The sequence below is a fragment of the Acomys minous genome (genome assembly GCF_964271855.1).
Source record: "Acomys minous genome assembly, chromosome: 12".
NCBI classification, from domain to species: Eukaryota; Metazoa; Chordata; class Mammalia; order Rodentia; family Muridae; genus Acomys; species Acomys minous.
The window spans coordinates 19,613,592-19,640,217 of record NC_140493.1 but is presented as its reverse complement, the minus strand read 5'-3'; the positions used below and the strand labels follow the sequence as shown (position 1 = coordinate 19,640,217).

General features: G+C 51.9%; 1 protein-coding gene across 2 annotated transcripts in view; it reads right to left on the bottom strand.

Annotated features, from left to right (window-relative positions):
• Positions 1 to 26,626, bottom strand: part of NFAM1 (NFAT activating protein with ITAM motif 1) — a 37,626-nt gene continuing 11,000 nt past the window's right edge. The window contains exons 2-6 of one of the 2 annotated variants that reach the window (XM_084748423.1): positions 19,892 to 20,142; positions 18,475 to 18,587; positions 15,030 to 15,128; positions 3,007 to 3,093; positions 1 to 2,205 (exon numbers count right to left, since the gene is read on the bottom strand). In XM_084748423.1, the coding sequence (XP_084604549.1) occupies positions 2,146 to 2,205; positions 3,007 to 3,093; positions 15,030 to 15,128; positions 18,475 to 18,587; positions 19,892 to 20,142 (610 nt within the window). In that variant the 3' untranslated portion in view covers positions 1 to 2,145. Of the gene's footprint in view, positions 2,206 to 3,006; positions 3,094 to 15,029; positions 15,129 to 18,474; positions 18,588 to 19,891; positions 20,213 to 26,626 lie in introns of both variants that reach the window. The other variant, XM_084748422.1, reaches the window with a different exon arrangement.

Genomic DNA, 26,626 nt, shown 5'->3' with positions numbered 1-26,626 from the left:
CAAGTGAAGTATAAACCATGTAAGTTTTTTGTTTTTGTTTTCCCATAGGAAAGGGACAAGACAAGTATGTCTTTTTTTTTTTTAAGATTTATTTATTATGTATACAGTGTTCTGCCTACATGTAGGCCTGCACACCAGAAGAGGGCACCAGGTCTCATTATAGATGGTTGTGAGCCACCATGTGGTTGCTGGGAATTGAACTCAGGACCTCTGGAAGAGCAGGCGGCACTCTTAACCACTGAGCCATCTCTCCAGATTCCCTCAGCTGCTTTGTAGGGAAGAGGCAGCAAGTGGGAACAGGGTGGCTGCTGGGAGATCTGGGTGCTGGTCCTGAACTAGGGCACAGTGTGAAGTCCCACCAAGCTTTCCTCACTGCCCTGGAAAGGGCTGAAAAACCTGAGTTCCACTCAGAGAGATTCCAGAGTCTGGCCTTAGGGTTCAGGAGGTGGGAGAGGCAGCAGCCAAGTTCCTACTGGCTTTCTAGGATTTCCACCCCAGCACTGACCTCAGGCTGCTGGGGTCAGGAGCCTGGAGGCAGCTCTGTGCCAGGCAGCTTCCCTTCCTCACAGACCAGAAATTCGCTAGGCCAGCCTCAAGAAGCACAGGCCTTCACTCAGCCCGGCAGCCCATGAGGAGCTTTGCTTGTTGGATGTTCAGAGGGTAGGGCCCAGAAAACCATGGTGCCACCGTCCAAGGACACAGAGGCTTCTGGGGGCCAGTCTGTGCCTTCCTTTCCAGCCTTTAGGTACTGCCTGAGGGGTAAAGGTTCAGCAGTGCTTGGGCAAGGCTAGGTGTGTCTGCCTGGGCACCTCCACATTCCCTGGGCTCCTGCGGGTTTTGGAAAGAGAGCATCCTAGGAACTTTTGAAGCAGCCTAGAAATTAGAGGAAGATTTACAACTAAACTGACTCTGGGAAAGCTCAAGAAAAGGCAGGCTAAGGGGGAGGGAAGTGGGGTACAAGAGGAGAGGAGCTCGGCACTCCAGGGCACTTCAGTCCTTGACTCCCAAGGAGATGGCTTCCCTATTGCAGGGCTGCCTGGAGGGTGAAAGGAGGGGGGTGGTGGTCCTTGAATGACCTCCTGAAGGGCCAGAAAGACTGAATGCCAGGCATTGGGGAGATTTTGTCCGCGCTGGTTTGAGTTTCTCTAGCACAGAGACCCACCCACCTGCCCAGGGAGGCCCAGCGGCAAGCCACACAGCTGACCGGCTGTAGGGAGAGGGTGGCATGGAGGTAGCTAGGCTGGTCTCCATCAGAAGGGAGGCATGACAGGCGAAAAGCAAATAAATTAAGACGGGCCACAAGAAGGGGATTTGGGGGGGGGAGGGACCCTCGGGGGACTGGGTCTAAGGGTGGAATGAGGAGCAGAGGCCTGGAGGGCCAAGGGGGGGCAGGCACAGCGAGGCCTGAGCCCACACAGGCTGATGGGAAAGCAGCTCGGGTTCTTGTGGGGGGAGGGGAGCTCCTGTTTAGGCGCCCTCCACTTTTATTTACCCCAGATAAGAACGTAGATTCTGTTGTGTACGAATGTTTGGAAGTTGCCTGCTCCAGGGCCCTGGCTCATCGCCACTTCGGACTCACCCAGTTTTTGTGACATTCTCTGAGGCCCACGTTTCTTCTGTCCTTAGCCATACCATTTTCCAACTCCACCCAGCACGCGCCCCCTCCCCCAACCTTGTACAAACCTTTCGGCTAGCTGAGCGGCTCAGTGGCCAGGCATAGCCCTGACTACCCTATACCACAGGGGTCCTTCTGTGTGCTTCTAGGGGCAAGGCTGCCTGTGGACCAAAATTCAGGCCAGTGCCAGGAGAGCCACAGACACAGCTCTGTCTGGGTGGTAGTGCGGGCTGAAGAGGGAAAGAGGTGATGTCCAAGAGAGCCCCGTGGGACTGAAGACCCCCCATGGGGCCAGGGGGAGGAATGGCTTTCCTGATAGAGGGACTGGTCTCGGGGGGGAAAATCCCAGGGACATTAACTGTTCAGGCTCAGATGCAGAATGTGAGAGCAGGCCAGGTGAGGGTAGGGAGAGCCCTGACTGTCGGGTGAGGTGATGGGGTGTCCTGAAGGCCCTACTCCTGGTCCTCAGACAGGAGAAGTGGTTCTGGGGTTCCGATCCAAGACAAGGCTCGAGGCCCGTAGAACTTCTCCTAGAGATTTTCATAGACCATGTTGAATTCGTTGCCATCCTCAACCCTATTCAGTTTCTCCTAGGAGAAAAAGAGAAGGAGGTAGGGAGAGGGGAAAATATTAGATAAGAAAAGAGCAAATTTGAACCGATTTTTGTTTGTTTGTTGCGTTGAACTCACTGTGTAGCCCAGGCTGGCCTTGAACTCATTACAATCTTCCTGCCTCAGCCTCCTGAGTGCCGGGGGCAGGGATGTGACAGACATGAGCCACCATGTCTGGCTATGAATTTGTACCGATTTAGTTTTGGTCAGGAGCAGGCAGATAGCTTACTGAGAGTCATTTTGACAGGAAACATGACCTTTGTCCCCAAGGCCACCTCTTCTTCTACCATGCCTCTCCAAACCTGCCCTCCACCCTCTAGCCTCGCCAGGCTCCCTTAGCCCCTCCCCCCCCCCCCGTGATCTTCTGGAACGTGAGCCCTTCCACACAGCCACATGGGTGCCTAACTACCAGAATTCACCTTCCAGGACCTCAAGAGGACTGGGGGGGGGGGCTATCGGGGAGGGACACTGGGGGCATCCAAAGGCAGGTAGCCCAATTCTATGGTCTATTACATTCACATGGCGTAGATGAGGGAAGGGTCAGAAAGAAGGAGAGGAGGAGCCGGGTGTGGTGACGCACCCCTGTAATCCCAGGACTCAGGGAGGCAGAGGCAGGCGGATCTCTGTGAGTTCCAGGCCAGCCTGGTCTACAAAGCAAGTCCAGGCCAGTCAAGGCTACACAGAGAAACCCTGTCTAAAAACGAAACAAAACAAGCCAACAAACAGACAAAAACAGGGCAAGCAGGAGCCAGGTTCCAGGCCCCAAGCCTTGTGGCATACCTTGGAGGGTGGGCTTTGGCTGGAGACAGGGCTACCAGTCTCTCCCCCGAGGCAGGCGTAGACCTCTGTCTCTCGGGGCTGTAGAGACTGCAGGAAACAGAACACAGGGGTCAGTGGCAGGTGCATGGAAGGGCAGTCCCCAGGTTCCTGGAGCAATCCTTCCTGTCTTGTTAACCTGACAACAGACATTAAGCCCAAAGGGAGAGCAGAACGTGCCACCCCCTCCCAGCTCGCCCCATCACACCATTAAAACTGTTAGTCTGAGTTCCAAGGCGTATGATACCAGTGCACATCAAATAAAACTAAATAAAGGTTTTTTTGTTTTTTTTTTTTAAACTGTCAGTCTGAGTCCCCCGAGCCCCTGCCATGATGGTACAGGGCCAGCTCTGTCTGTACCCCAGCACTCCCCTCAAGGACTACCAGCCCAGCCCAGCAGTGGGCTCTGCCCAGACTTGCACCTGGCTGGTAAAAGAACATACCCTTTCCTACCATCCCTGCTGGTCCTTAGGACCCTGGGGCCCCAGCAGCTGGGACCCCCTGCATGACACCCAGAGGCCCTGCTAACTCTGTCCTTACTCACTGGTTCAGAGATTCTCATGAGAGAAATCCATCCACCTTCTAGGTCTCCTCTTACTCACTACCCCGGGCACACAGATGGCAGAAGCACCCAGTAGGGGGTCTCATCACGTATCCATCAATCCTAAATGCCTTCCTTGCTGGAGGAATCCAGAGCCCACTGTGTGCTTCTCTCTCCCGAGACTGGCATTTCCATTTCTGCCCTCAGCCAGCCTCCCTTCTCTGGCCACCTACACTCCAACCAGTCCCTAAACACACACCCTTGGAAACGCATGCTCCCAGTCTCCCCTCTGACCACAGCCATGCAAATCCATGACACCCCAAGAAAACTTCCCCTGGGGGTGGGAGGCTGGGACCCAGCCTCGGTGGCTCTCGGTAGCACACGCAAAACACATCCACGGCTCCAGGAGACTGGGCTTATCGTGGGGACAGGGACCATGCCTGGTTTGTCTGTGGGCTCCTGACTCTAGAGCTGGACTTGGCATAATGAGAGTGCCAACAGATGACAATTGGTGAGAGAACATGTCCCCTACAAGGTGTGTGGGGAAGGGAGTGGGGCAGTTCAGAAGCCAAACCACAGATTCTAAGACAGCGAGAAGAACCAAAATTTGAAGATAGACAAGACCACGTTCAATTCTTTTTTGTTGTTGTTGTTGTTTTTTTTAAGACAGGGTTTCTCTATGTTATCTTGGCCTGCTCTGGACTTGCTTTGTAGAACAGGCTGGCCTTGAACTCACAGGAATCCGACTGCCTCTGCCTCCCGAGTGCTGGGATTAAAGGTGTGCACCACCACGCCCAGCTCGTGACCAGGTTCAATTCTTGGCTCTGCTATCTGTGGCCGCAGGCAGCCTCTTTGTTTCTCTGTGCCTCAGTTTCCCCATTTACAAAATGGAAATTATCATATCTGCCTTGCAGGCCCAACACATGAATAAACATGAGGCTGTACATAAAGAGCCTTGCACAAAGTTAGGCAAATAGTAAGTGCTTAATATGCAGTTGCTTGAGGATCCTCAGGGAAGGCCAAACATCCCCTTTTCCGCATCTCCAGCTGGGGTGCATCAGGGCTCTAGAACAGAGCTTGCAACAGCCCAAGCAAGAAGCAGAAGCCTTCCCTTCCCCAGTGTACTTGTCATATGGATGCCGGCTTGTTGCCAAGGAGGCGGTTTCCCTGGCAACAGTCAAGCAGGGGTTGGTGAGGCAGGCTGAAGAGGCAGGTGGTGCTCAGAGGCAGGAGGGAGGGTGGAGAGGTGGGAAGGGAGAAGGGAAGAAAGAGCCCAGAGGTAGCCACGCATGAAAACCCCTGTAATAAACCGTTTGGCACTTGGGAGACCCTAACTTCGTCAAGGACATCAGACACAGGGTGGTGTGGCTGTCCTGAGGACTGGTCACAGTGTCTCCCCTGAGCCAGACTCAGGGTGGAATCTGGGAGAGGATTTCCCAATCTGCCTCATTTCCAAGAGAAGGGAACTTCCAAAGCCTGTTCTGGCCTGTGTAGGTCGCTGTGCCTGACCAGAGCTCTAGCCTTCTCTCAGCGCACAGGATGAGACATGTTGCCCAGTCACACTGAGACTCCTTGGGTCCTTCTCAGACCTGACAGAGTTGGGACCCACAGGTGGTTCCCTCTCTCTCTCTCAGGTCTCCACTCTTATGGGATGCCCTAGCAGGTGCAAGCCTAGAGAAGCCAAAGACCATCAGAGACAAATAAGGGCACCCTGGTCCTGGTATCTGTGCTACAAAAGGCAAGGGTGGCCATCGCTTAGCTGCTGCAGAGTGGCGCTTTTGACAGACCTGACCCCCTGGCTTCGTTTGCATTCAGGGTACAACCTGCTAAGTGGGCTGTGAAATGCAGGGTAGAGCCTTGTCAGCAGAACCCTGTCTTCCTAGCCTTCAGGCCATGGAAGCCGGGATGACAGGAGAGACTGCCAGCCTCCTCTCTGAGCTGCAGGGCTACACTGCATTAGACTAGACTCTGTCGCAATATCTCCAAGGTAGGCTCTGCTAGGCTCTGCTCTCAGTGGTCACAGGTCCTACAGACAGGCCCTTTGCCTCCTGCTGTGCAGTGGGCAGTTACAAATGTTCATTAGCCTGGTGGGAGAGTCAAGGCCAGTGGCCAGGTTGGCTTAGGGCAGTGCAAAGCCAGTTTTCTGGGCCTGGACCAGGTTGAGTGCTGGGCATTGAGGTCGTGGGCTAGCTCTGAGGTTACAGTTCTGAAAGGAAAAATATTTAGTGGGAGAAAGAGCATTCCAGTTCTGGGTTGAGGGCCTGGTATGTTTGAAGTCACCAACGCACTTCTGGGAACGGTTTTCGGATACTACATCTGAGTGATGGAAAAGTCACTTCAGGGGACTGGCAAGATGGCTCAGTGGTTAAGAGCACGGGCTGCTCCTCCAGGGACCTGGGTTTAAGTCCCAGCAACCACATGACAGCTCACAGCTGTCTGTAACTCCAGTTCCAGGAAACCCAACATTCTCATACAGACATGCATGGAGGTGAAACGCCAATATGCATAAAACTAAATAAATCTGAAAGGAAAAAAGTCACTTCAGCAAGGACAACAGTGAGGCACTGGGCGGGGGGGACTCTTAAGGGGGAACACTGGAGGGGACACTGGGGGAGGATACTAGAGGAGACACTGAAGGGGGCACTGGGGACACTGGGGGAAATACTGGAGGGGACACTGGAGGGGACACTGGGGGCAACTGGAGGAGACACTGGGGGACACTGGAGGGACACTGGGGGCACACTGGAGGGACACTGGGGGAGACACTGGAGGGACACTGGGGGCACACTGGAGGGGACACTGGGGGCACACTGGGCCAGGCAGAGCTGAGAGGAGATCTCTAAGTGCTGCTGACACCCCACATTTGCTATAGGCATTGCCTCTACCCTGCATTAGGTCTCATAACTGAAGATACCCTTGGAAGGCCAGAGCAGATTTCAGGGCACCAGCACTGGCTTGTGTAGGATGAGGCAGGGGCTTGAGGGAAACTGGAACCACACAAGAAAAAGAGCTGGGCATGAAGAGTTTGGAGAGACAGAGAGGGTCCAGGAGGCTGTCATTTATATTATATTATGATATATTGTGTTGGGTTATATTACATTGTACCATCCCATCCCATCCCATACCATAAGGAAAAGGCTATCTGAGGAAAGGCTGGTATACGAAGGACCTCTTGGACAGGCAGACAGAGACAGCTGGGGAGGCTAAGAACAGGGCTGTTGATCTTGACCCTGGGTGGGATGGAAACTTACAAAGGATTGTGATGGTCTCAAGAATTGCTGTTCCTGCGGGGCGGTGGTGACACGTGCCTTTAATCCCAGCACTGGGGAGGCAGAGGCAGGGGGATCACTGTGAGTTCGAGGCCAGTCTGGTCTACAAATGGAGTCCAGGACAGTCAAGGCTACACAGAGAAACCCTGTCTCAAAACACAAACAAACAAAAAAATTGCTGCTCTGGGTATTCAGGGGAGGGGGGGGAAGACTTTAATCCTAACACTTGAGAGGCAGAGGCCAGAGCAGCCTGGTCTACATTGTGAGGTCCAAGCCAGCCAAGTGAGACCTTGTCTCAAAAATAAATAAATAAATAAATAAATAAATAAAATTTTTAAAAATTGCTTTCCCACCTCCACCTGGAGGAACAGGAAAGAATTAGGACTTGAACTCCTGGCCTCTGCAACCTCACCCTGCTCAGAGACCTTGGACGTTGCTGACAGCCATGCTATGTAGCTGAGGTGCTTCTATGATGTCCTCCTCTTTCCTCTGCAGGCCCTGCACCCAATGTGCTGACTGTCCCAGGAGTGCCAGCTCCTTTCCCCATCTTGGGTTTCTCTAGAAAGACTGCCGCTCATTAGTCCCCAAGTCACCAAGGTGCTAAGGCAGAGGGGTGATTTGTCAACGGCTTAAGGGGATGGCTCCGGCTGCTGCCAGGCAGAGGACAGACAAGGAAGAACACAAGCACACTGAAGAGAGAGAGCAACGGCAGGGACCACCGACAAGAGACGAGAGAGGCGGAAACAGGAAACGCTGGATGTGCTTGAAGCAAGGCCTGCCGATGGATCAGATCAGGTGATAGGCTGCCTAGTTGTATGTCAGCTTGACACAAGCAAGAGTCATCTGAGAGAAGGAAATCTCAACTGAGAAAGTGAGTCCACAAGATCCAGCTGTAAGGTATTTTCTTAATTAGTGATTGATAGGGAAGGCCTGGCCCACTGTGGGTGATGCCATCCCTGGGCTGGTGGTCCTGGGTTCTATAAGAAAACAAGCTGAGCAGGCCATAAGGAGCAAGCCAGTAAGCAGCACCCCCTCCACGGCCTCTACATCAGCTCCTGCCCCTAGGTTCCTGCCCTGTCTGAGTTCCTTTCCTGACTTCTTTCAAAGATGGACTACAAATATGGGAACATTTTTCTCCCCGACTTGAGTTTCATCATAGCAGTAGTAACCCAACTTAAGACAGGTGACGCTGGAAAGCACACCTCCAAAGTGTCTGGCCCAAGTGACTGAGGGAGCAGCCAAAACCTTCCAGGGTGAGGATGTTAAGGAGGAGGAACCCAGTGCCTGGTTTGGAGTTTGGTTGAGCAGTGTGGATGAGACAATCCCAACGCACCTGGGTCCAAGGCCCCGCAATGTCTAAGACATAACCTGGGGCTGGTCCAGACGTGGGTGGTGTTCTGAACCCTTCCCAGTCAGATCACTGAGGTGAAGATGAAAGAAGACAGGGTCCCAGGGCTGAGCCCCACTGTCCACACCAACGTTTGGAGGTTAGGGTTCCGTAGTTGCCAAGAAGAAATCAGTGAGTGTGGACTGGAGAGCTGTGGCAGTGAATCGGGGGATGGGGGTGGGGGCTGAGGAACAAGAAAGAATGGAATGATCTAGAATCAAAGAGGAGAGAGCACTCAATGTTACCAGGAGCTGCTAAATCATCAAGGGACCCGAAGACCCAGAACTGCCTGCTGGCTATAACCACGTGCAACTACAGTGACTGGGGAGGGTCACAGCCAGACTAACCAGTCAGAAAGGAGAGAGGAAGGCTGGGGACCACAGTTCAAACCTCTAGAATCTGCGTAAAACCAGGCGCAGGCGCAGGTGGTGTGTGTGTCTGTAATCCCAGCACTGCTCCAGTGAGATGAGAGGCAGAGACAGAAGACTCCCTAGGAGCTCACGGGCCAGGTAGCCTGGAGTACGCAGCATGACCACCCGGAGGGCACCAGCGCCCAAGGTTGTCCTGTGACCTCCACATGCATTGCGGTCCACACTCACATTTATAGATGGTACGTAGCTGGGCGTGGTGGCGCACGCCTTTAATCCCAGCACTCGGGAGGCAGAGGAAGGCGGATTGCTGTGAGTTTGAGGTCAGCCTGGTCTACAAAGTGACTCCAGGACAGCCGAGGCTATACAGAAAGACCCTGTCTCGAAAAACCAAAAAAAAAAAAAAAAAAAAAAAAAGTACGTGCGCGCATGCGCACACACATCCTGATTTTTTTTTTTTAATGTAAAATAAAAAATAAAGAAGGGGCATCAAGTAAAGCACCCTGGAGTGTTCTGTCATCCATAGAGGAGGGAGGGCAGCTGGAGCGGACACGGACACAGTTCGAGATGAAGGATTTAAGACGGAAGGAACCACAGTGTGCTGGGAGCCGTAAATGCAATGCTGTCTGACTACTTCCATATTAACCATGGCAGGACCGGGACTCAGAAGGCTTAAGTCGTGGAACCAGCAAGTCCCAGCCCAGCGTGAGTTAACACAGTGAGTGAGGTCCTGTCTAGAACAAAACAAATGCGAGGTTCACTTCCTTCGGCTGCCACACTCTAAAAACTCCTGGTAGGTCAGGTTCTAAACACAGGCTGGAGTGATAGTTTTTTATGTCATATGAAAGAAAACAAAGGTGACCCAATTTAAAGGAGAAATATGTAAACCATGATCCCACTGGCAGATAACTCACTTCTTTTTTAACAACTGATAAGACAAAGAAAACCAATAGAGATCACTAAAGGTACGGAATGCTGGCAAACGCCTTTAATCCCAGCACTCGGGGAGGCAAAGGCAGACGGATCTCTGTGACTTCGAGGCCAGCCTGGTCTCCAGAGTGAGTCCAGAACAGCCAAGGCTACACAGAGAAACCTTGTCTCAAACAAAAACAAACAAACAAGGTACTGAATATTTTAGCAACATGATCAGAAAGCCTGCCATCATTGGCATGTGTAGAACACTCACTTGCCGTGTGTGTGTGTGTGTGTGTGTGTGTGTGTGTGTGTGTGTGTGTAGAGCATCAAGTGAGACATAAAGCAAGTCCCAGCAGAGTTCTGATTATATGTACATGTGAATAATAGACTTAGAGATAAGGAACATACAAAAATAACGCAAGGGCCCAGTATGAAGGTAAAGGCGTCTGCCACCAGACCTGGGACCTCAGTGAGATCCCAGGACCTACACAGCACCCGAGGCCCAACTTCCATAACTTTTCTTCTGACCTCCACAAATGCATGCTGTGGCACATGCGCGGACTCTCATATATATATAGTTTTTGAGATAGGGGTTCTCTATGTAATAGACCTGGCTGTCCTGGAGCTCTCTGTAGACCAAGCTGGTCTTGAACTCACAGAGATTGCCTGCCTTTACCTCCCGAGTGCTGGAATCACAGGCATGCACCACCACACTCGGCTAATAAAAAAATCTATATATAAATTTTTAAATTATTATTTGATTTAATTGATTTTTTGAGATAGGGTTTCTCTGTGTAGCCTTGGTTGTTGTGGACTCAGTTTTGTAGACCAGGCTGGCCTTGAACTTACAGAGATTTGCCTCCCTCTGCCTTACCGAGTACTGGGATCACAGGCATGCACCACTGCACCTAGCTAATAAATAAATAAATATATACATATATTTTTTTTTCCCAAGACAGGGTTTCTCTGTGTAGCCTTGGCTGTCCTGGACTAACTCTGTAAACCAGGCTGGCCTCGAACTCACAGAGATCCACCTGCCTCTGCCTCCCGAGTGCTGGGATTAAAGGCAGCGCCACCATACCTGGCATAAATATCTTTTTAATTAAGCAAATTATTAAGAAAAAATACTAGTGGTACAAGTAAGATTTCTTTGTGGAATCAGGGAAAGAGACACATCCCATTAATCCCAGCGTTTGGGAAGCAGAGGCAGGCAAATGTCTGTGAGTTCAAGGCCAGCCTGGTCTACAGAGTGAGTTTCAGGACCCCCAGAACTCCATAGTGAGACTTTGTATCTAAAAAACAAAGTTAACAGGAATTCTCTATGGAAAGTTTATACTAAAAATAATGAAAATGCAACGTAGTAGAGTCTTTTGGGGGAGGCTGAGTGTGATTAAGTGTACTAACAATTCTAACACTTAGGAGGCAGGGGCACAAAGATTGTGAGTTCAAGGCTAGCCTGGGCTACATAGCTAGCTCATCTATTATATTATGAGAACTGGGGATAACGGGGTAGAATAGAGTTTAGTGGTGGAGAGTGACTACATGCAGGAGGCCTGGGTTTGACTGCCAGCAGCACAAACACTCATCTAATGGGATGCAGCTAGAGTCATACTTAAAGGGTAGTCAGACTTAAATGCTATGTGAGAAAAGACGAAGGGCAACCGGGCATGGTGACACACACCCCTAATCCCAGCACTCAGGCAAAGGCAGGCGGTTCTCTGTGACTTCAAGACCAGCCTAGTCTACAGAATGAGTTCTAGAACAGGACAGCCAAGGCTACACAAAGAAACCCCGTCCTGAGGGCTGGAGAGATGGCTCAGCAGTTGAGAGCATCTGACTACTCTTCCAAAGGACCCGGGTTCAATTCCCAGCACCCACATGGCAGCTCACAACTGTCTATAATCCAAGATCTGACACCCTCATACAGACATACATGCAGGCAAAACACCAATGCACATAAAATAAAAATAAATAAATTTTTAAAAAAGAAATCCTGTCTTGAAAAACAAAACAAATTGAAACAGAGAGAGAGAGAGAGAGAGAGAGAGAAGAGACAAAGGGTAGAGCTGGCAAAATGAAGGTACTAAAGACCTCTGGAAAAAGAAGACCAACTCCTACAAGTTGTCCTGTGACCTACACACACGCACGCACACACGCATGCGCACCCAGACACAGGCATACATACACACACAGGCACACAGAGACACACATACACACACAGATAGACATACACTACACAAATTAATAGGTTTTTTTGGGGGGGGTGGTTTCTTGAGACAAGGTTTTTCTGTGTAGCCTTGGCTGTCCTGGACTCACTTTGTAGACCAGGCTGGCCTTGAACGCACAGCAATCCGCCTGCCTCTACCTCCCGAGTGCTGGGATTAAAGGCGTGCACTACCACGCCCAGCTAAATTAAAAGAATTTTTTAAGAAACCATAAAGAACAGAAAAATCATATAAAGAAAACGAAGGAAAGAACGACCTTCCCTGGAGGCTAGGAAGAGGACAAGGATGACCCCGTCACATCCCTAATCACCTTGGAGGCCCCAGGCAGTAGAAAACACCTGGGAGGTGGGCAGAGGGATAGATAAGGGTAGAAGGGCTGGAAGGCGGGAAATGAAACAGCCATTACTCATCTGATAGACAGGACGGGGCTCATAGTCAGGGCAGAAGAATTTACAGAGGCGCTATCAGAATTAGTGAGGGAATTCTTCAGGCCACTCTATGTAAAACCAATGTATATCTTTCTACATACTAGGAACAGGCTGTTCAAAAATGGGGATGCCTGTGCCTCAAAGCCTCATCGAGAGCATGGCCAGGTGAAGTGGCCATGCCTTTGATCACTGTGAGTTCGAGGCCAGCCTGGTCTACAAAGGGAGTCCAGGACAGCCAAGGCTACACAGAGAAACCCTGTCTCAAAAACAAAACAAAACAAAACAAAAACCTTATCAAGAGGACTGAAGACCTATCAATTACAAGCACGTGTTAGGCACATGTGACAGATGGCTCCTGACACCATCATTATTTTGCTAATGACCTTCTTTTTTTGCCCAAGTCCAGACTGGTAGCCTTTGTTTGTTTGTTTGATGTTTTTTCGAGACAGGGTTTCTCCTTGTAGCCATGGCTGTCCTGGAACTCATGCTGTAGACCAGGCTGGCCTCGAACTCCCAGAGATCTGCCTGCCTCTGCCTGCCGAGTGCTGGGATTAAAGGTGTGCCACCATTTTGGCCACACTAGTGGACTCTTATTTCAAAGGCTTAGTGAAATTCTGTGATCTGTCTCTTTCCACACCTCCTTTCTGGTCCTAAAGTCTTAAAGCCAGGCCACAGAAGGGAAGATGCTACACACAGACAAGGAAGATGGTCAAGGGGAAAGTGAGTCTTCTCTATTCAAAACAAACAAACAAAACAAGACAAAACTAGGATGCTTTCCAAGTGGGAAATGCCCAGGAGATAGTAGAGCCTGAAAATCAAACCAGGACTGGAGATACAGCTCGGTAGTGCACTGGTTGCTCTTCCAAAGGACCTGGGTTCAATTCCCAGCACCCACATGGCAGCGCGAACTTTCTAGAACTCCAGGTTCTACAGGACCTGACGTCCTTTTCTGGCTTCCCCAGACTCCAGGCACACAATGGAACACAGATATACGTGTATGCAAAACACGGTGCATACATTAAAATAAAATAAATAAGGGAAAAATATATATGCAATCCTAAGTTTCGTTTTGTTTCTTTTCAAGACAGGGTGTTTCTATGTAGCCTTGGCTGTCTTGGACTCACCATGTAGACCAGGCTGGCCTTGAACTCATAAAGATCCTCCTGCCTCTCCCTCCTGAGTGCTGGGATCAAAGGTGTGCGCCACCATGCCCGGCTTCAATTCTAAGTTTTTGAAGTACGGTCGGACAGTGAAACTCAAGGTTGTAATTCCTGCGCTCGCACTCTGGAGGTGGAGGGCAAGAGGATTAGGAGTTCAAGGTCAGCCTGGGCTACAAGTGTAAAAACAAAACCGGTGTAAGGACAGAGGCTACCCCTCAGTGGGACAGCACTTCCTTTTTGCCTAGCATGTACAACACCCTGGGGGTTATTCCCAGAAGAGAGAGAAATGGAAGGGAAGGGAGGGCGGGGGGGTGAGCTGAGAGAGAGAGATTGATTTTCACACAGTAGCTAACGCCATAATCTCCCACAGTGCTGATCTGCTAGGAAGAAAGAGGGAAAGTCGGGGAGTCTGAGGTGGCATACGCTGTGACAGCTGGTGGAAAGCCCCTGGGGAGGAGAAACTGAGGGCCCTTTGAGAACTGTCCTGTTCTTAGAGCTGTCACTGCTGGCCCCGTGGGAACATTCCTTGGCCTCACTGCTACCAACCCCGTCCTCGGTGAACAGCACACGTCTGTCTGTTTTGTTGTTGCTGATTTGTTTTTCCAGACAGGGTTTCTCTGTTTAGCCCCGGCTGTCCTGGAACTCACTTTGAACACCAGGCTGGCCTCAAAATCAGAGAGCCACTACCTCTGCCACCGGAGTGCTGGAAGTAAAGGCATGCACCACCAATGCCTGAACAAACTAGATATTTCTACAAAGGTGATCATGCTGCGTCCGGGGAAGGGGGTTTATGGTCAAGTCTCGGGACAGGGAAGAGTGACAAGACCATCAAAATATGTCCTTAGCTACCCGACAGGCCAGCTGTGGAGCCGGGAGCCTGGTGGCTCTGGCTGACAATGGTGGCGAATCCTTCACTTGCTCTACAGTGAGCATCCCCTATTCACACAGACTATAAGCAACGCAACCCACAGGGGGAGTCCCCTGTCCAGTGGCATAGCCTCCTTAGGCCCTTCTCTCATAACTGTGAAAACTGTGGGGGTGATGGGAAACGTGTGTGACACAGCAGGGCGTGTGACACATGGAGTCTTGCTGTGACTGGAGGGATGAGTGAGGAACGGAGTGGGTGGGCAATAGAAAACCCTTGGTGTGTCCTGGGTGTGGGGTGGCACCTGGCCCTTTCCTCTTTTTGTGACGTTTTTGCAGTTGCTGCTTCAATGTCGCTTGTGCAACAGGAATAGGAAGAAGCTTGCACACCGGCTCAGGGGATAATTTGGTCAGCTGATGGAAGTTTCTTCATCCTTGCCAACTTCTGCTCTCCATGCCTCATGAGTCTAAAGGGGGGGGGGGCACACATTTCACCTCTGTAGAAATATCTAATTTGTTCAGGCATTGGTGGCACACGCCTTTAATTCCAGCATTCTGGAGGCAGAGGCAGGCGGCTCTCTGATTTTGAGGCCAGTCTGCTGTTCAAAGTGAGTTCCAGGATAGCCAGGGCTACACAGAGAAACCCTGTCTGGAAAAACAAAGCAACAACAATAAGGCAGACAGACAGACCAACAGACAGACAGACACAGGTCTAATTTGTAGAATCACTGTGTCCATTTTACAGATTAGAAACTTGAGGCACAGAAATATCCTGCAGCTAGTCAGGGCCCAGTCAAGCCTGAAAAAGGTAGAAAGGCCCTGGGACTCACCGTGTAGATGGATTCTGCTGGAGGCTTGGTGGCTTTGCCGGTGGCTTTGGGACCAGGACATGTCCTTGTGGTGTGATTGCCCAGAACTGACATCTGTTTCTGTGTGGAGAAGGAAGCCAAGGCTGTCAAGGCTGAGGAGAGGTAGCTCTCCCGTCTCCCTCCCGTCAGATTGTCACGGGGGTCCACAGAAAAATTAATCACTCAACACTTTCACCCACCCTCTCCAGGGAGAGGTGCCAGAAGCTAAAAGAAATGCAAAGATCCACACATGAGGCATTGTCACAGGCGGAGTGCCTGACTCTGGGGAGACAGGGCCTGGCCCTGGAAGCCAAACCATGGGTGGGCCCCAAGTGGATGCCGAGACAGCCAGCCCTCCATGGACTGTCGCCTGAAGCAAGTCTTCTCCCTCTCTATTTCAGTGTCTTCAGCAGTAGCACCCGCACCTGTTCGCAGGATGATTGCAAGGATTTGGGGGAGGGGATGAAGAGAAGGCCCTAGGTGGCACTTAGGAAACTCTCAGTCAACCACCCCTACGTTTGCTGAGCACCTCTGTTATGGGGACAACATGGACAGATAGGTGGACACATTCCTGCCCTCCTGAACGTACAGGCTTCGGGAGAGGTGGGCAAGACATAGCAGCTTTGCCACAGCAGAGCTTCCTGTGCACAGGGACCAACGGCTCAGGAAGGGGGTGTGCGTTCAGCACACACCCGGATAAGAGGGCTCCAGGCAGAAGCACAGCAGGCAGCAGGCAGGCATGCAGCGGACCTGCAGGGCTGCGGACCTTAACAGAGGTCACCCTGAGGCTAAACGCCCTGCTGGGCAGACTGACAAGCGGAGCAGTGTGGACAGGAGGCAGCACCGAGGGCTCTAGGGAGCATGCCTGAGCCAAGGCAGCTTTGGAAAACACCCCAAGGCTGAAGCACACAGCAAGTGAGAATTTGGAGAACACTGGGTCACCCTGCTGGAAAAGCACAGGGCCCCGGGTGACAGTCAGAGGGAGACAGTCGGGACACACACAACCCCCCCCCCCCCGCCCCCATCCGCAGGCACCACACTGCCAACAGTGGAGCAACAGCGGCCTCATCTCAGGGCACGGAGCTAATTAAAAACCCTGGCCACCTGCCAATCCCCAGCCCATCTACTCCCGGATTAGCGCTCAAGAGCCACTTAACTCGCAGGCAGAAGCCTGTGCCACCCCCAGTCTCAGCATTATACAACTCTGAACATAGAGCCAGGCAGGGAGATATGCCTTGTTGCTTGTATTCCTCAACAAACCAGCAGACAAGTTCCCCCACAGGTCACCTCTCCCCCCGCGCATAAAGAAGTGAAGTCTTGGAGAAAGCAGGGGATGGCTAGGACCACACAGGCAATAAGTGACAGGGGCGGGATTTGAACCTATGCCTGCCTTCACTAAGATGCCAACCCAAGTGCTACCCAGAGCGCTGGCTTCTGTTTTGCAAGGTTTTGTAGGTCTCATACAAAGAGCTGCTACATCTATGCATGGTTTATAATTCATAAAGAGCCCTGGCCTTGTCAACTTGTCACTTAATTCTCTTGCGGCCTGAGGGAGTGGGCATGGAGTTGTTACCATTTTCACAGAGAGGGAAACTGAGGCCTTTCGTGCTAGTAAATGTCTCTCTGTAGAGGGGACATGACTCTGGCACCTCCCTGCACTGTCTGTTCCTGGACACACTGTCACAGTCAGACCTGTGGGACACTGGAGGCACATTGATACGTTCTTGTCAAGATGGCTGGGGTCCTGGATCGCTCCCCCCCCTCCTTTCTGAGCCTGCTTGTTCGAATGCCACCAAAGCTGAAGGACAGGTGCTCACAGGTGGTGGCGATTTGGAGACTACCTGGATAAGGTCCTTGGAGCCGAGGCTGGAAAACCCAGGCACCGTGGGAACCATTGTCAGTGCTCCTCCAAGGCCTGGCTGGGCCTGGAGATCCTGTGGCCTGGGGAGCTTGCCACGGAGAGGTCAAAGGAGGGGAGCTCCACTGTTGGCCTCAGGAAAAAGCTCAAGGGCACAGGAGGCTTCAGATTGTTAGGGGGAGGGGTATGCTGAGGAGGGGACAGAGGAGGAGGAGGGGAGCAAGAGAGTAGGGAGAGAAGAGAAAAGAAGGGGAGATGGGTAATGACAGGGCCACAGAATACCAAATGACACAGGTGTCTTTACTGGCGTGTGAGGTGTTGGGGGCTGGGAGCTGGGGGGGGGGAGGAGAACAGTGGGTGTCACCGCAGCTGGAAGTGGCCAGATTCGTTCTCCTCCACCTCAATATGTGGCCTCAGATGCAGGTGTAAGGTGGATTGAGGTTTGGGGGGGCAGTGGGGAGGACATCAAGTCTTCCAGCGCTACCCGGCCAGCCGAGAGGCCTAGGCTGAGGTGGGACTTCTACGGGGGCAGAGGGAGAGCACCATTTGCAACTTGGTTGGGCTGTGTTTTGCTGTGGAGGTTGGGGGTTCTGTCCCTTGGGTCAGCTCTGTCTATGACCCAGGCAGCCAGAACTGGTCCTTTCACGTTCTGATTATCAGGTGAGGAAACCAGCCAGCGTGGTTTCTCCCATAATGCCTAGCTCTCTGTTAGCCACGCTCTCTTCAGCAGATATTTACCGAGGACCTACTACGTGCAGAGTCCTACACCACAGGCTGAGGCTGCATCAGGGGACAAGCATGGAACAAGAGACCACTAAGAGATGGTGAGAATGAGGGGTGCCCCCATGGGGAGTCAGCTCTCCTAGGGAGCCACCATGAACAGGAAACAGCCAGGCAAAGAGCTGGAGCAAACTGTCCCCTTCAGGAGCACTCGAGCCCTTACTCTATCATATGCTTTCTATACGACCACAGCCTCCCCGAGACTCGCTCTCTGGGGCAGTGAGATGGGAAGAAATGTCCTCACAGAGTGATGGGATGTGGGTGGGCGGGTCAGGCACAAAGCATCTTCTAGGCTCTTCTTTACTTCTGAGTTGCTGGCTATCTGGGCAGGGCTCTGTCTGGGAACAGCACGAGAGGCTATGTCTTCTCGCACTGTTTTTGTTTTGTTTTTGTTTTGTTTTTTTGTTTTTTGTTTTTCAAGACAGGGTTTCTCTGTGTGGCTGGCTGTCCTGGAACTCACTCTGTAGTTTAGGCTGGCCTCAAACTCAAACTCACAGAGATCCACCTGCCTCTGCTTCCCTAGTGCTGGGGTTAAAGGAGTGTACCACCACCACCCTGCTTCTCCCAGGTTCTTAAAAGGATAAGTAACCTGGGAAAATCTAAAGAGTCCCTATTTCTCTCAATAGGGTCAAAGTGGATGTGTGTGCTGATAGAGTGTCTTCCCCAGGGTCTAGGGTGCCCTATGGAATAGGGGCAACCCTTCTGGTCCCGGAAGCCTCCCCGGTTCCATAGTGTGGGTGGATGGGGCAAGACTCCACAGAACGTGTTGTGTGTCCATGTGGTCCTCACCTTCCTCCAAAGCAGCAGAGCTGTGCCGAGTACACTCAGAACACTCAGCAGGATGGTAAAGGTAAACATCAGGGCCTCCTGGACCTTAAATGAAGGTGGCTGGTACCCTGCGTCTGGGAGGGAGGAGAGCAGAGAGTGAGTTTCCCAGAAGAAACGAAGGGCCTACCTGGCTCACCCACCCCTAGCCCCCAAGCCTTGCATTGCCTTTGGCCCATTTCTTTTTCTTTTTTCTCCAAGACAGGGTCTCTCTGTGTAGCCTCGGCTGTCCTGGACTCACTTTGTAGACCAGGCTGGCCTCGAACTCACAGCCTGCCTCTGCCTCCTGAGTGCTGGGATTAAAGGTGTGTGCCACCACGCCCAGCCTTTGACCCATTTCTAGCTCTCTACAACTCTTGGCCTTGTCAAGAGCCCCCTGGGACCCTTCCGGGCCATGTTGACTGCCATGCTACTCTAAGGACAAGGACTAGGTCATTTGCTCCCTTAGTGGCCCTGCCTCAGTGAGCTGGCACTGCCAAGGGCTGCCTCTGGGATCCTGGGTGAGTCATTTCATCTTTGGGGACCTCTTTCCCTGTATCTGAAAATAATGGCTATATGTGTGTGTTGTGGGGGTTTGGGGAGGCAGGCTTACATTGGGACTGACAAGGAATGTGGCACCAAGGATAGACAAGGGACAAACTTCCCCTCCTCCTGAACTCTCCCACCACCCTTTTTTCCTGCCTGTATCTGGCTGGCAGAAATGTACAGAAAAATGACCTACTTCTGGGCCCATAATAGCTATTTAGCAAGTGCCTCCCACCCCAAGGCGGCAGCCCATCCTGTGCAACATTGCTGAAGTCTTTGATGAGCAGAGCACTACTGTGAAGGTCAGGCCCAAGGTCACATCCGGTCAGGCAGTAAGTCAGGAACTCAAACCCAGGTCTGAGGGACTCTGAAGTCCCCACTCCCTTAGGTGACTCATAGAGGAGAGGGGAGCAAGAGCCAAGACTCAGATCATGGCTTGCTCTTAAGTTTGGGGGGGGGGGCGGTTCCCACACCATTGAGAATGATGACTAGGAACTACTTCCAGGATGATGTGAAGCAAATGCTCACTCAGGCGAGACACCCACAAAACCAAGTCAGTGTATGCATGCACACGCCGAACCCCACACTGTCCCGCACTGCTAATGGGATTCTGGCACCAATGGGCCGAGTTGACCTCTCTCAAGTCACTTGTCCAAGGCAGCTAAAGGCGGATCGACGTACTGGGCCCCTTCTCTTTCAACACAAATAAGGCAGGTAGGTGCCTGGCACGCCAGAAGGGCAAGGGTGTTCTGGGGGCGCTTCCGGTTTGTTTGCAAAGCTGAAAGACGTGGCAGAGAAACTGCCAGGTGACCCTTGCATTTCCTTCTCCCTGGAAGGATCTGAGAGGAGGCCTTACCTCTGACCAGAATGAAGACGCCATCGCCCTGCATCTCGGGCGACCCCTTGACTAAGCAGTAGTAAGTACCAGTGGCTGATGCATCTGGCAGCCTGAGCCCAACCACGCAATCCATAGTTTGGTTCTCTGCGCCAGGACTGCGTTGGCAGTGAATCGGCTTCTCTGAACTTCTCTTGCCATGGAGGTCCACATGAAAGAAGCTAACGGTGAAGTCCGTGAATCTTGGAATGTTCTGGTAGTTGATTCTGCAGCTAAAGGAGACAGCTGTGTTGGCCAGGGAGACCACGATAGGAAGGCCGGGATAGGTCACTGACATCCCTCCTGTTGGGGGGGAGGGGGACAACAGGGTAAAAATGACAGCTCACCGGAAGTGTCCTCAGCCCACGTGCACCTCCTGCACGTGGGCCGCACAGGGTGACTCTCACAGACTCCTTTTCTCCAACACAAGGCAGACAGCCAGGCAAGAAAAGAGCCTTGATGGGAGGAAAATTGAGACTCTGGGAGGTCAACCACTAGGTCAGATTCCTCAACAAGTATGGAGTAAACCAGAGACTGCACCCCAAGCTAAGGGGACCCCAGAGCTCCTAACTCCTCTTCTTCCTACAGGACAAAAGACGCCCCCCATGTATTCCACATAGAGACCTAAGGAGCCAAAAGCTAGTGATAAACTGAAGAAAGGGGGAAGGCAGGGCACCCCAAGCACTTCCTGGAAAGGGATGGCAATGGAGCAGGTCTTCCTACAGCTCAACCAGCAGGGAATCGGGGCTCAGAGAACTTTGTCAAGTCCCCATGTGGTATAGCGAGCCATTTTCACATGGAGCTGCAAATCCCACCACAAGGCCAGGTCCACCACAAACATCCCCCTACTTGGAGACACTTGTTCTCAAACAGTCTAAGCCCCCACCCCCAACGCAGCCGCCGCCCAGCCTGGCAGCAGCCGCCTTCAGGCTTCTGGGATGATGTTCAGATTTGGAGCAGGGTCAGCAGCCACAGCGCCCTGACTTTGGCAACGCAGGGCTCTCAGCTTCAATATTCCATGCCTCCAGGGCCGTTCCTCTCCGGCAGCTAAACAGCAGACAGTTTTTAAATTGAGGTCGGCAGCAAGCAGCCAAGAACACGCAGGCCGGCTTGTTAATCGGGAAAAGATCGTGCGTTTTGAGACGCTTAGAAAGTCTCAAGATTTATTTTGCTGTGGAAATCGAGCTGTGGGCCTCCTGCCTGTGGCGCGGGCTGTCGTGAAGCCAGGAGGGCCTCTTCTGGCCTCTTCATTTTTTCTGCTGGGGGGGGGCCTTCAGGGGAGGCTGGGCCTTCTGGAAGACTCCAGGGAAGGAGGAGAGAATCCTCTAGTGAGGCCTCACAGTTTTGAATGGGCTACTACTTTGAATTTGCTGTTGAGCCTCTAAGAGACACTCCACCCCCTAAAGAACAGGGGGCATTGATTGTGCCCTATTCACTGTCAGAGTAGGACAATGGTCACTTTGGGAGTATTGGCTAATGTGGTGCCCAGGCCCTTTCCCTGGCAAGGAGTCTCTGTTCCAGGCTTCCCTCATGTGGCATTGCCCTCTTGCTCTCTGGCCTCTGTGGCAGAGCAGCCATGGCTTGAGTATGCTATACGTGCCATATAATGCCAAGACAGCAGTATTCTGGCTTTGTCATTAAGAGGCTTTTAATGTTGCCAGGCTGGGTAGAGCAGGTTGGGGGGCAGGTGCTATGGAGTGACTGCCCAGGGTTCCTGGTGGACTGGAAAGTGCATAAAGTGCATGAGGATGGAACAAACTACAAATGACTGCAAGCTCCGCCCACTCTGCCAGCGACTCATCTGTCACCCAGCCCCTTCTGCAGCTGCTCTGCCAGCAGCTCCCTGTACCTACAGCTGCCCTCTCTGTGGCCTGTCTATGAACCCCACCACCTGTGTCCCTTACCTGAGGAGTTCTCTATCTGGGGCCCCTTTACCTGTGTCCCCTTCCTATTGCCTATATTTTTGTTTGTTTGTTTGTTTTGTTTTGTTTTGTTTTTTGAGACAGGGTTTCTCTGTGTAGCCTTGGCTGTCCTAGACTTGCTTTGTAGACCAGGCTGGCCTCTCGAACACACAGAGATCCGCCTGCCTCTGCCTCCCAGAGTGCTGGGATTAAAGGCGTGCGCCACCACACCTGGCCCTATGGCCTCTATTTCTTCCTATGTCTTTCTGGTTCCTCAGGGGCACCAGCACCAGCACCTGATCTTCCTGATGGGCTCTCAATATGCCCCTGTCAGGCTGCCAGGGTAAGCGGAGCTCAGATGGCTTCCCCAGGGTTTCCAAAGTGAAGGATGGAAGTTGTCTTTGGTTGGTTGGTTTTGGTTTTTCCGAGACAGGGTTTCTCCATGTTAGCCTTGGCTATCCTGGACACTCTTTGTTGAGCCTGGCTTCGAACTCACAGTGCTCCACCTGCCTCTGCCTCCAGAGTGCTGGGATTACAGGCGTGTACCACCACTATGCCCGGCTTGTTTGTTTGTTTTTGAGGTTTCTCTGTGCAATAGCCCTGCTATCCTAGAACTCTCTTTGTAGACCAGGCTGGCCTCGAACTCACAGAGATCTGCCTGCCTCTGCCTTTCGAGTGCTGGGATTAAAGGCGTGCGCCACCACCACCCGGCTGAAGGGTGGAAGCTGTAATCCGAGCAAAGAGACCTAGAAAGTGGTCAGCCCTCCGCTTCTCCAGCGTTGAGGTCCCTCTCAGATGAGGAGCGGTGGACATGCTGCCAGCACGAGGAAGCTACCTTCCCATTTTTCCTGGCAGGAGGATATCCATCTAATTGTCTTTAAAAAGTCCCCGACTCAAGGCACCCTTCTGGAAAATGATGGAGTCTGCTACTGAAATTAAGCTGATCTTTACAGTTCTAGACGTCTACTGTTTTACAGCCTCGCGGCATCTTCTACTTTAAGGTTAAAGGATTACGATGATGAAAAGTCAAGGCCTGGCTCTGGCCAGCCATAGTACACAGGGACTTTGGAATGAAAACTCCGGGCCCAGATGAAAGTGCTGTGTCTGAAGGGGGAGAGACGGCATAGCTCCTTCTGCGTCTCGGAAGCAATGCCACTACTCTGGAGCCAGGAGAAATCTCAGTGCACTGTCCCTCATTTGCTGAGGTGTCATCACCCCACAGCTTGGACCACCTAGCTACCTGTGGGTGTCCAGCCCCCTGCCCTACTTGTCTGCCAGTGAGAAACAGCCCCGATTCAGCTGCACCTGAGCCCCGAGAAATTCTAAGTCCACGAAACCTTCTCTTGTAGCACTTGCTGTGCCCCCCAACACAGACACAAACTCAGAAGAGGTTACCAGGGAGCTTGCAGGTCCCCGCTGGCCTGTCAGCATACCCTGTGTGATGAGCGAAGAAGCCTGGGGTCAGCGGAAGGTAGAGTGCCAGGGGAGGGAGTAACTAAGTCTCTCTTGATGGGGGGTGAGGGGGGAGCAGGGAAGGTGCCTGGGAGTTGAAGACCTCTGAGACTTGGAAGTGGATATATAAGAAATAGAAGGAAAAAAACAAGTATAGAAAAATCTACCCTAGTCACGCAGGACACAGGAAGAATGACACGAGGCAGTTATAGTAACCGCACTCCACAGACAAAAACAAAAACAAAAAAGCCCAGAGAGCCAGGCTGGCAAGATAGTTCAATATGGAGCTGGAAAGACTGCTCAGCAGTTAAGAGTGGGCAGTGGTGGCGCACGCCTTTAATCCCAGCACTCAGGAGGCAGAGGCAGGTAGATCGCTGGGAGTTCGAGGCCAGCCTGGTTTACAATGAGAGTCCAGAACAGCCAAGGCTACACAGAGAAAATCTGTCTCAAAAAAAAAAAAAAGTACTAGCTTATCTGAGCCTGGCACACCTGTTATCCCAGCGCTCAGGGAGGCAGAGGCAGGTGGATCTCTATAGTGCTCTTTCTTTTAAACTCGACTTTATTTGGGGGTGTTTAGGCCTCAACCTCCCTTCCAACCTCCCAGTCCTGCGTAGAAGAGAGAAGGTTAGTGGGGTGAGGGGGCCCCTTTACTTCTTCAAGCTGTTTAGGGTCAATTGAGTTTTGGGCTATACTTGTCTCCATCAACAGCAGTCACAACCCACAGTCTCCTCCAAGCCGCTGAGCCCCAAAGCATTTCTCTCTGTCTGTTTGCTCCAAACCACCATACTGTCTGTCTCTCTTCATACTGCTACATGCCACACACCCTCTGTGCTCTTATTTATATCCTCAGAACTCTAGACCCCACCCCTCAGAGCCCTAGGCCACACCCCGAACCCTAGGCCACACCCCCTCAGAGCCCTAGACCACACCCCTCTCCTTGCCCCTGGCAAAAGCCACACTGCTCACAAGACAATTGACAGGTGTGGACAAGCTAAAGCTCAAACTAAAACCCCACACTTGGGATTAGAACAAAAACATATTTACGTAACACAGCTGAGTTTACAAAGAAACAAAAACTTCTATTACAGATCTCTGAGTTCAAGGCCAGCCTGATCTACAGAGCAAGTCTGGGACAGCCAAGGCTACACAGAGAAACCCTGTCTCAAAAAAGAAACAACAACAACAACAACAACAAAAAACACCCACAACAACAACAAAACCAACAAAGACAAAACAAGAAGAGTGTTAGCTGCTGCCCCTGCAGAAGACCCAGGTTCAATTCCCAGCACCTGAGTAGCAGTTTACAACAAACCATCTGTAACTCTAGCCCCAGGGGATCTAACGCCCTCTTCTGGCCTCTGCAGGCACTTGGTGCAAATGGTGCACAGACATTCAGGCAAACACTTGTAGACATAATATTTTTTAACGTCTCCAAAAGAAAAAAAAAGTGGAAGCAGAGCAGTGGTGGCGCATGCCTTTAATCTCAGCACTCAGGAGACAGAGGCAGGGGGATCTCGGTGAGTTGAGGCCCAGGATGGCTAGAGGTACATAGAGAACCCTGCCTCAAAAAACAAAAACAAACAAACAAAAGGAAAGTGGTTCAGTGGGGAAGACGGTTGTCACTGAGCCTGATAGCTTGAGTTTAATCCCTGGGACCCACATGGTAGAAAAAGAGAAGAGTGCCTCAAATTATCCTCCGATGGCTACACTCATGCCCGAGGAACACGAACACACACACACACACACACACACACACACACACACACACACACACTAATTACATGCTAAAACAAAGGGACGAAGAGTCACAGGGGATCAAAGCTACAGGATTCACAAACAGTGGAGCTGTGCTTGGAACTACCCTTCAACTGACTCTGCTGAGGGAAAGGGCAGGGGCCACAGGCACAGGATGGGAGTGGGTGGTCCCTGGAGGAGCCAGGCACCATAGCCAGCAGCTGCGGAAGACAGTCTGTCAGATCCTGGCAGCAGTCACATTTGAACAGTCCAGTCACGGACAGGTTGGTTACATGTCCTTTGGCTCATGGATCTTTGAACTTTGGCAGCGTGTCACTCACAGGACGATGTGACCAGGACAGGGAACTGGCTGTGCATTTTCTGCACGTCTGTTCCTGCAGCTGTCTTTTGAGCTAAGCACCCCAGGAGCGTCACTGAATGCACCCCAGACTTCAAGAGGCTGAGAAGAGAGAGGGCCATAGACTGTGTCTGAGTGGTTCTGTTTGTTCCTTTGTTGGGTTTTTTGTTGTTTTTTAGGGAGATTTTTTTTTTTTTTTTGAGAGTTTCTCTGTGTTAGCCTTGGCTGTCCTGGAATGCAATCTGTAGACGAGGCTGGCCTTGAACTCAGAGATCTGCCTGCCTCTGCTTCTCCAGCACTGGGATTGAAAGTGTGCACCACCCTGCCTGGCTTGAGTGGAACCTTTTGTCACTGTAATTCCCAGAACACGGTCACCCCTGACCCTCCTTGGTTTTCCTTGCTCTATTTCCACCCAGGGCAACCATGTGGAAAGACAGAGCAGGTGTCTGAGTGGAAGAGAGAGATGAGGAGACCTGGCCCCACCCTCCACAGACTGGCAGCTGTGTGGGACCAACCTTGGCAGTTGGCAAGGTCAGCATGGCCGTTACAGGCTCGTGACTTGAAGTTCTAGGAATCATGGGTGATTTCAAGTGACCCAAAGACCGAGATGTCCTCAGAGAGACCGGAACTGCTGAGGGTCCAAAGGGCCCTGACACAAGTCAGAGTGGCCCTTGTGGTCACGCTCAGAGCTCCACAGGTCTTCAAGGCAGACAAACCAGATACAGAGGGGCTGTCCCAAGAAACCTTGTTTGTCCCTTACAAGGGAAGGGACCTAAGGCCTCCACTTTGGTGAGGTCAGGAAGGCTGTGGGCATGGGGCGTGGCAGGATTCCAGGAGGGCAGTGGGTGAGAAGGCAAGGGGGGGGGATTATGAACTTTCTACCTTGCAGCTGCTGGGAGAACCTCCTTTTGACCCTGGTGGGAAGGAAGAGGGAGGGATAATGGGAAGGTAAGGTGTGTGTCCTCTCTGTCTCTCCCTGTCCTCACATACAGTTCCAACTAGGAAGCACAGGCTACTGCTCAGCCCACCCACTGCACCCCTCCCCCCCAAGAGCAGCTCAAAGCAAACTCACTCAGCTCTCTACAGCTCCAAGCGCTACAAGGAAGCATAGAGCCAGGCCACAGACTGGGATGTGTTCAGACCCAGGAACTAGAGGCAGCAGGCCCAGATTTGGGTCCTCACTCTACCACTTAAAAGCTGTACAACCTTGAGCAAGTGTCTTTGCGTCTCTGGACTCCAGGAGCTTCTTCTCCGGAATGGAAAAGAGCCAGT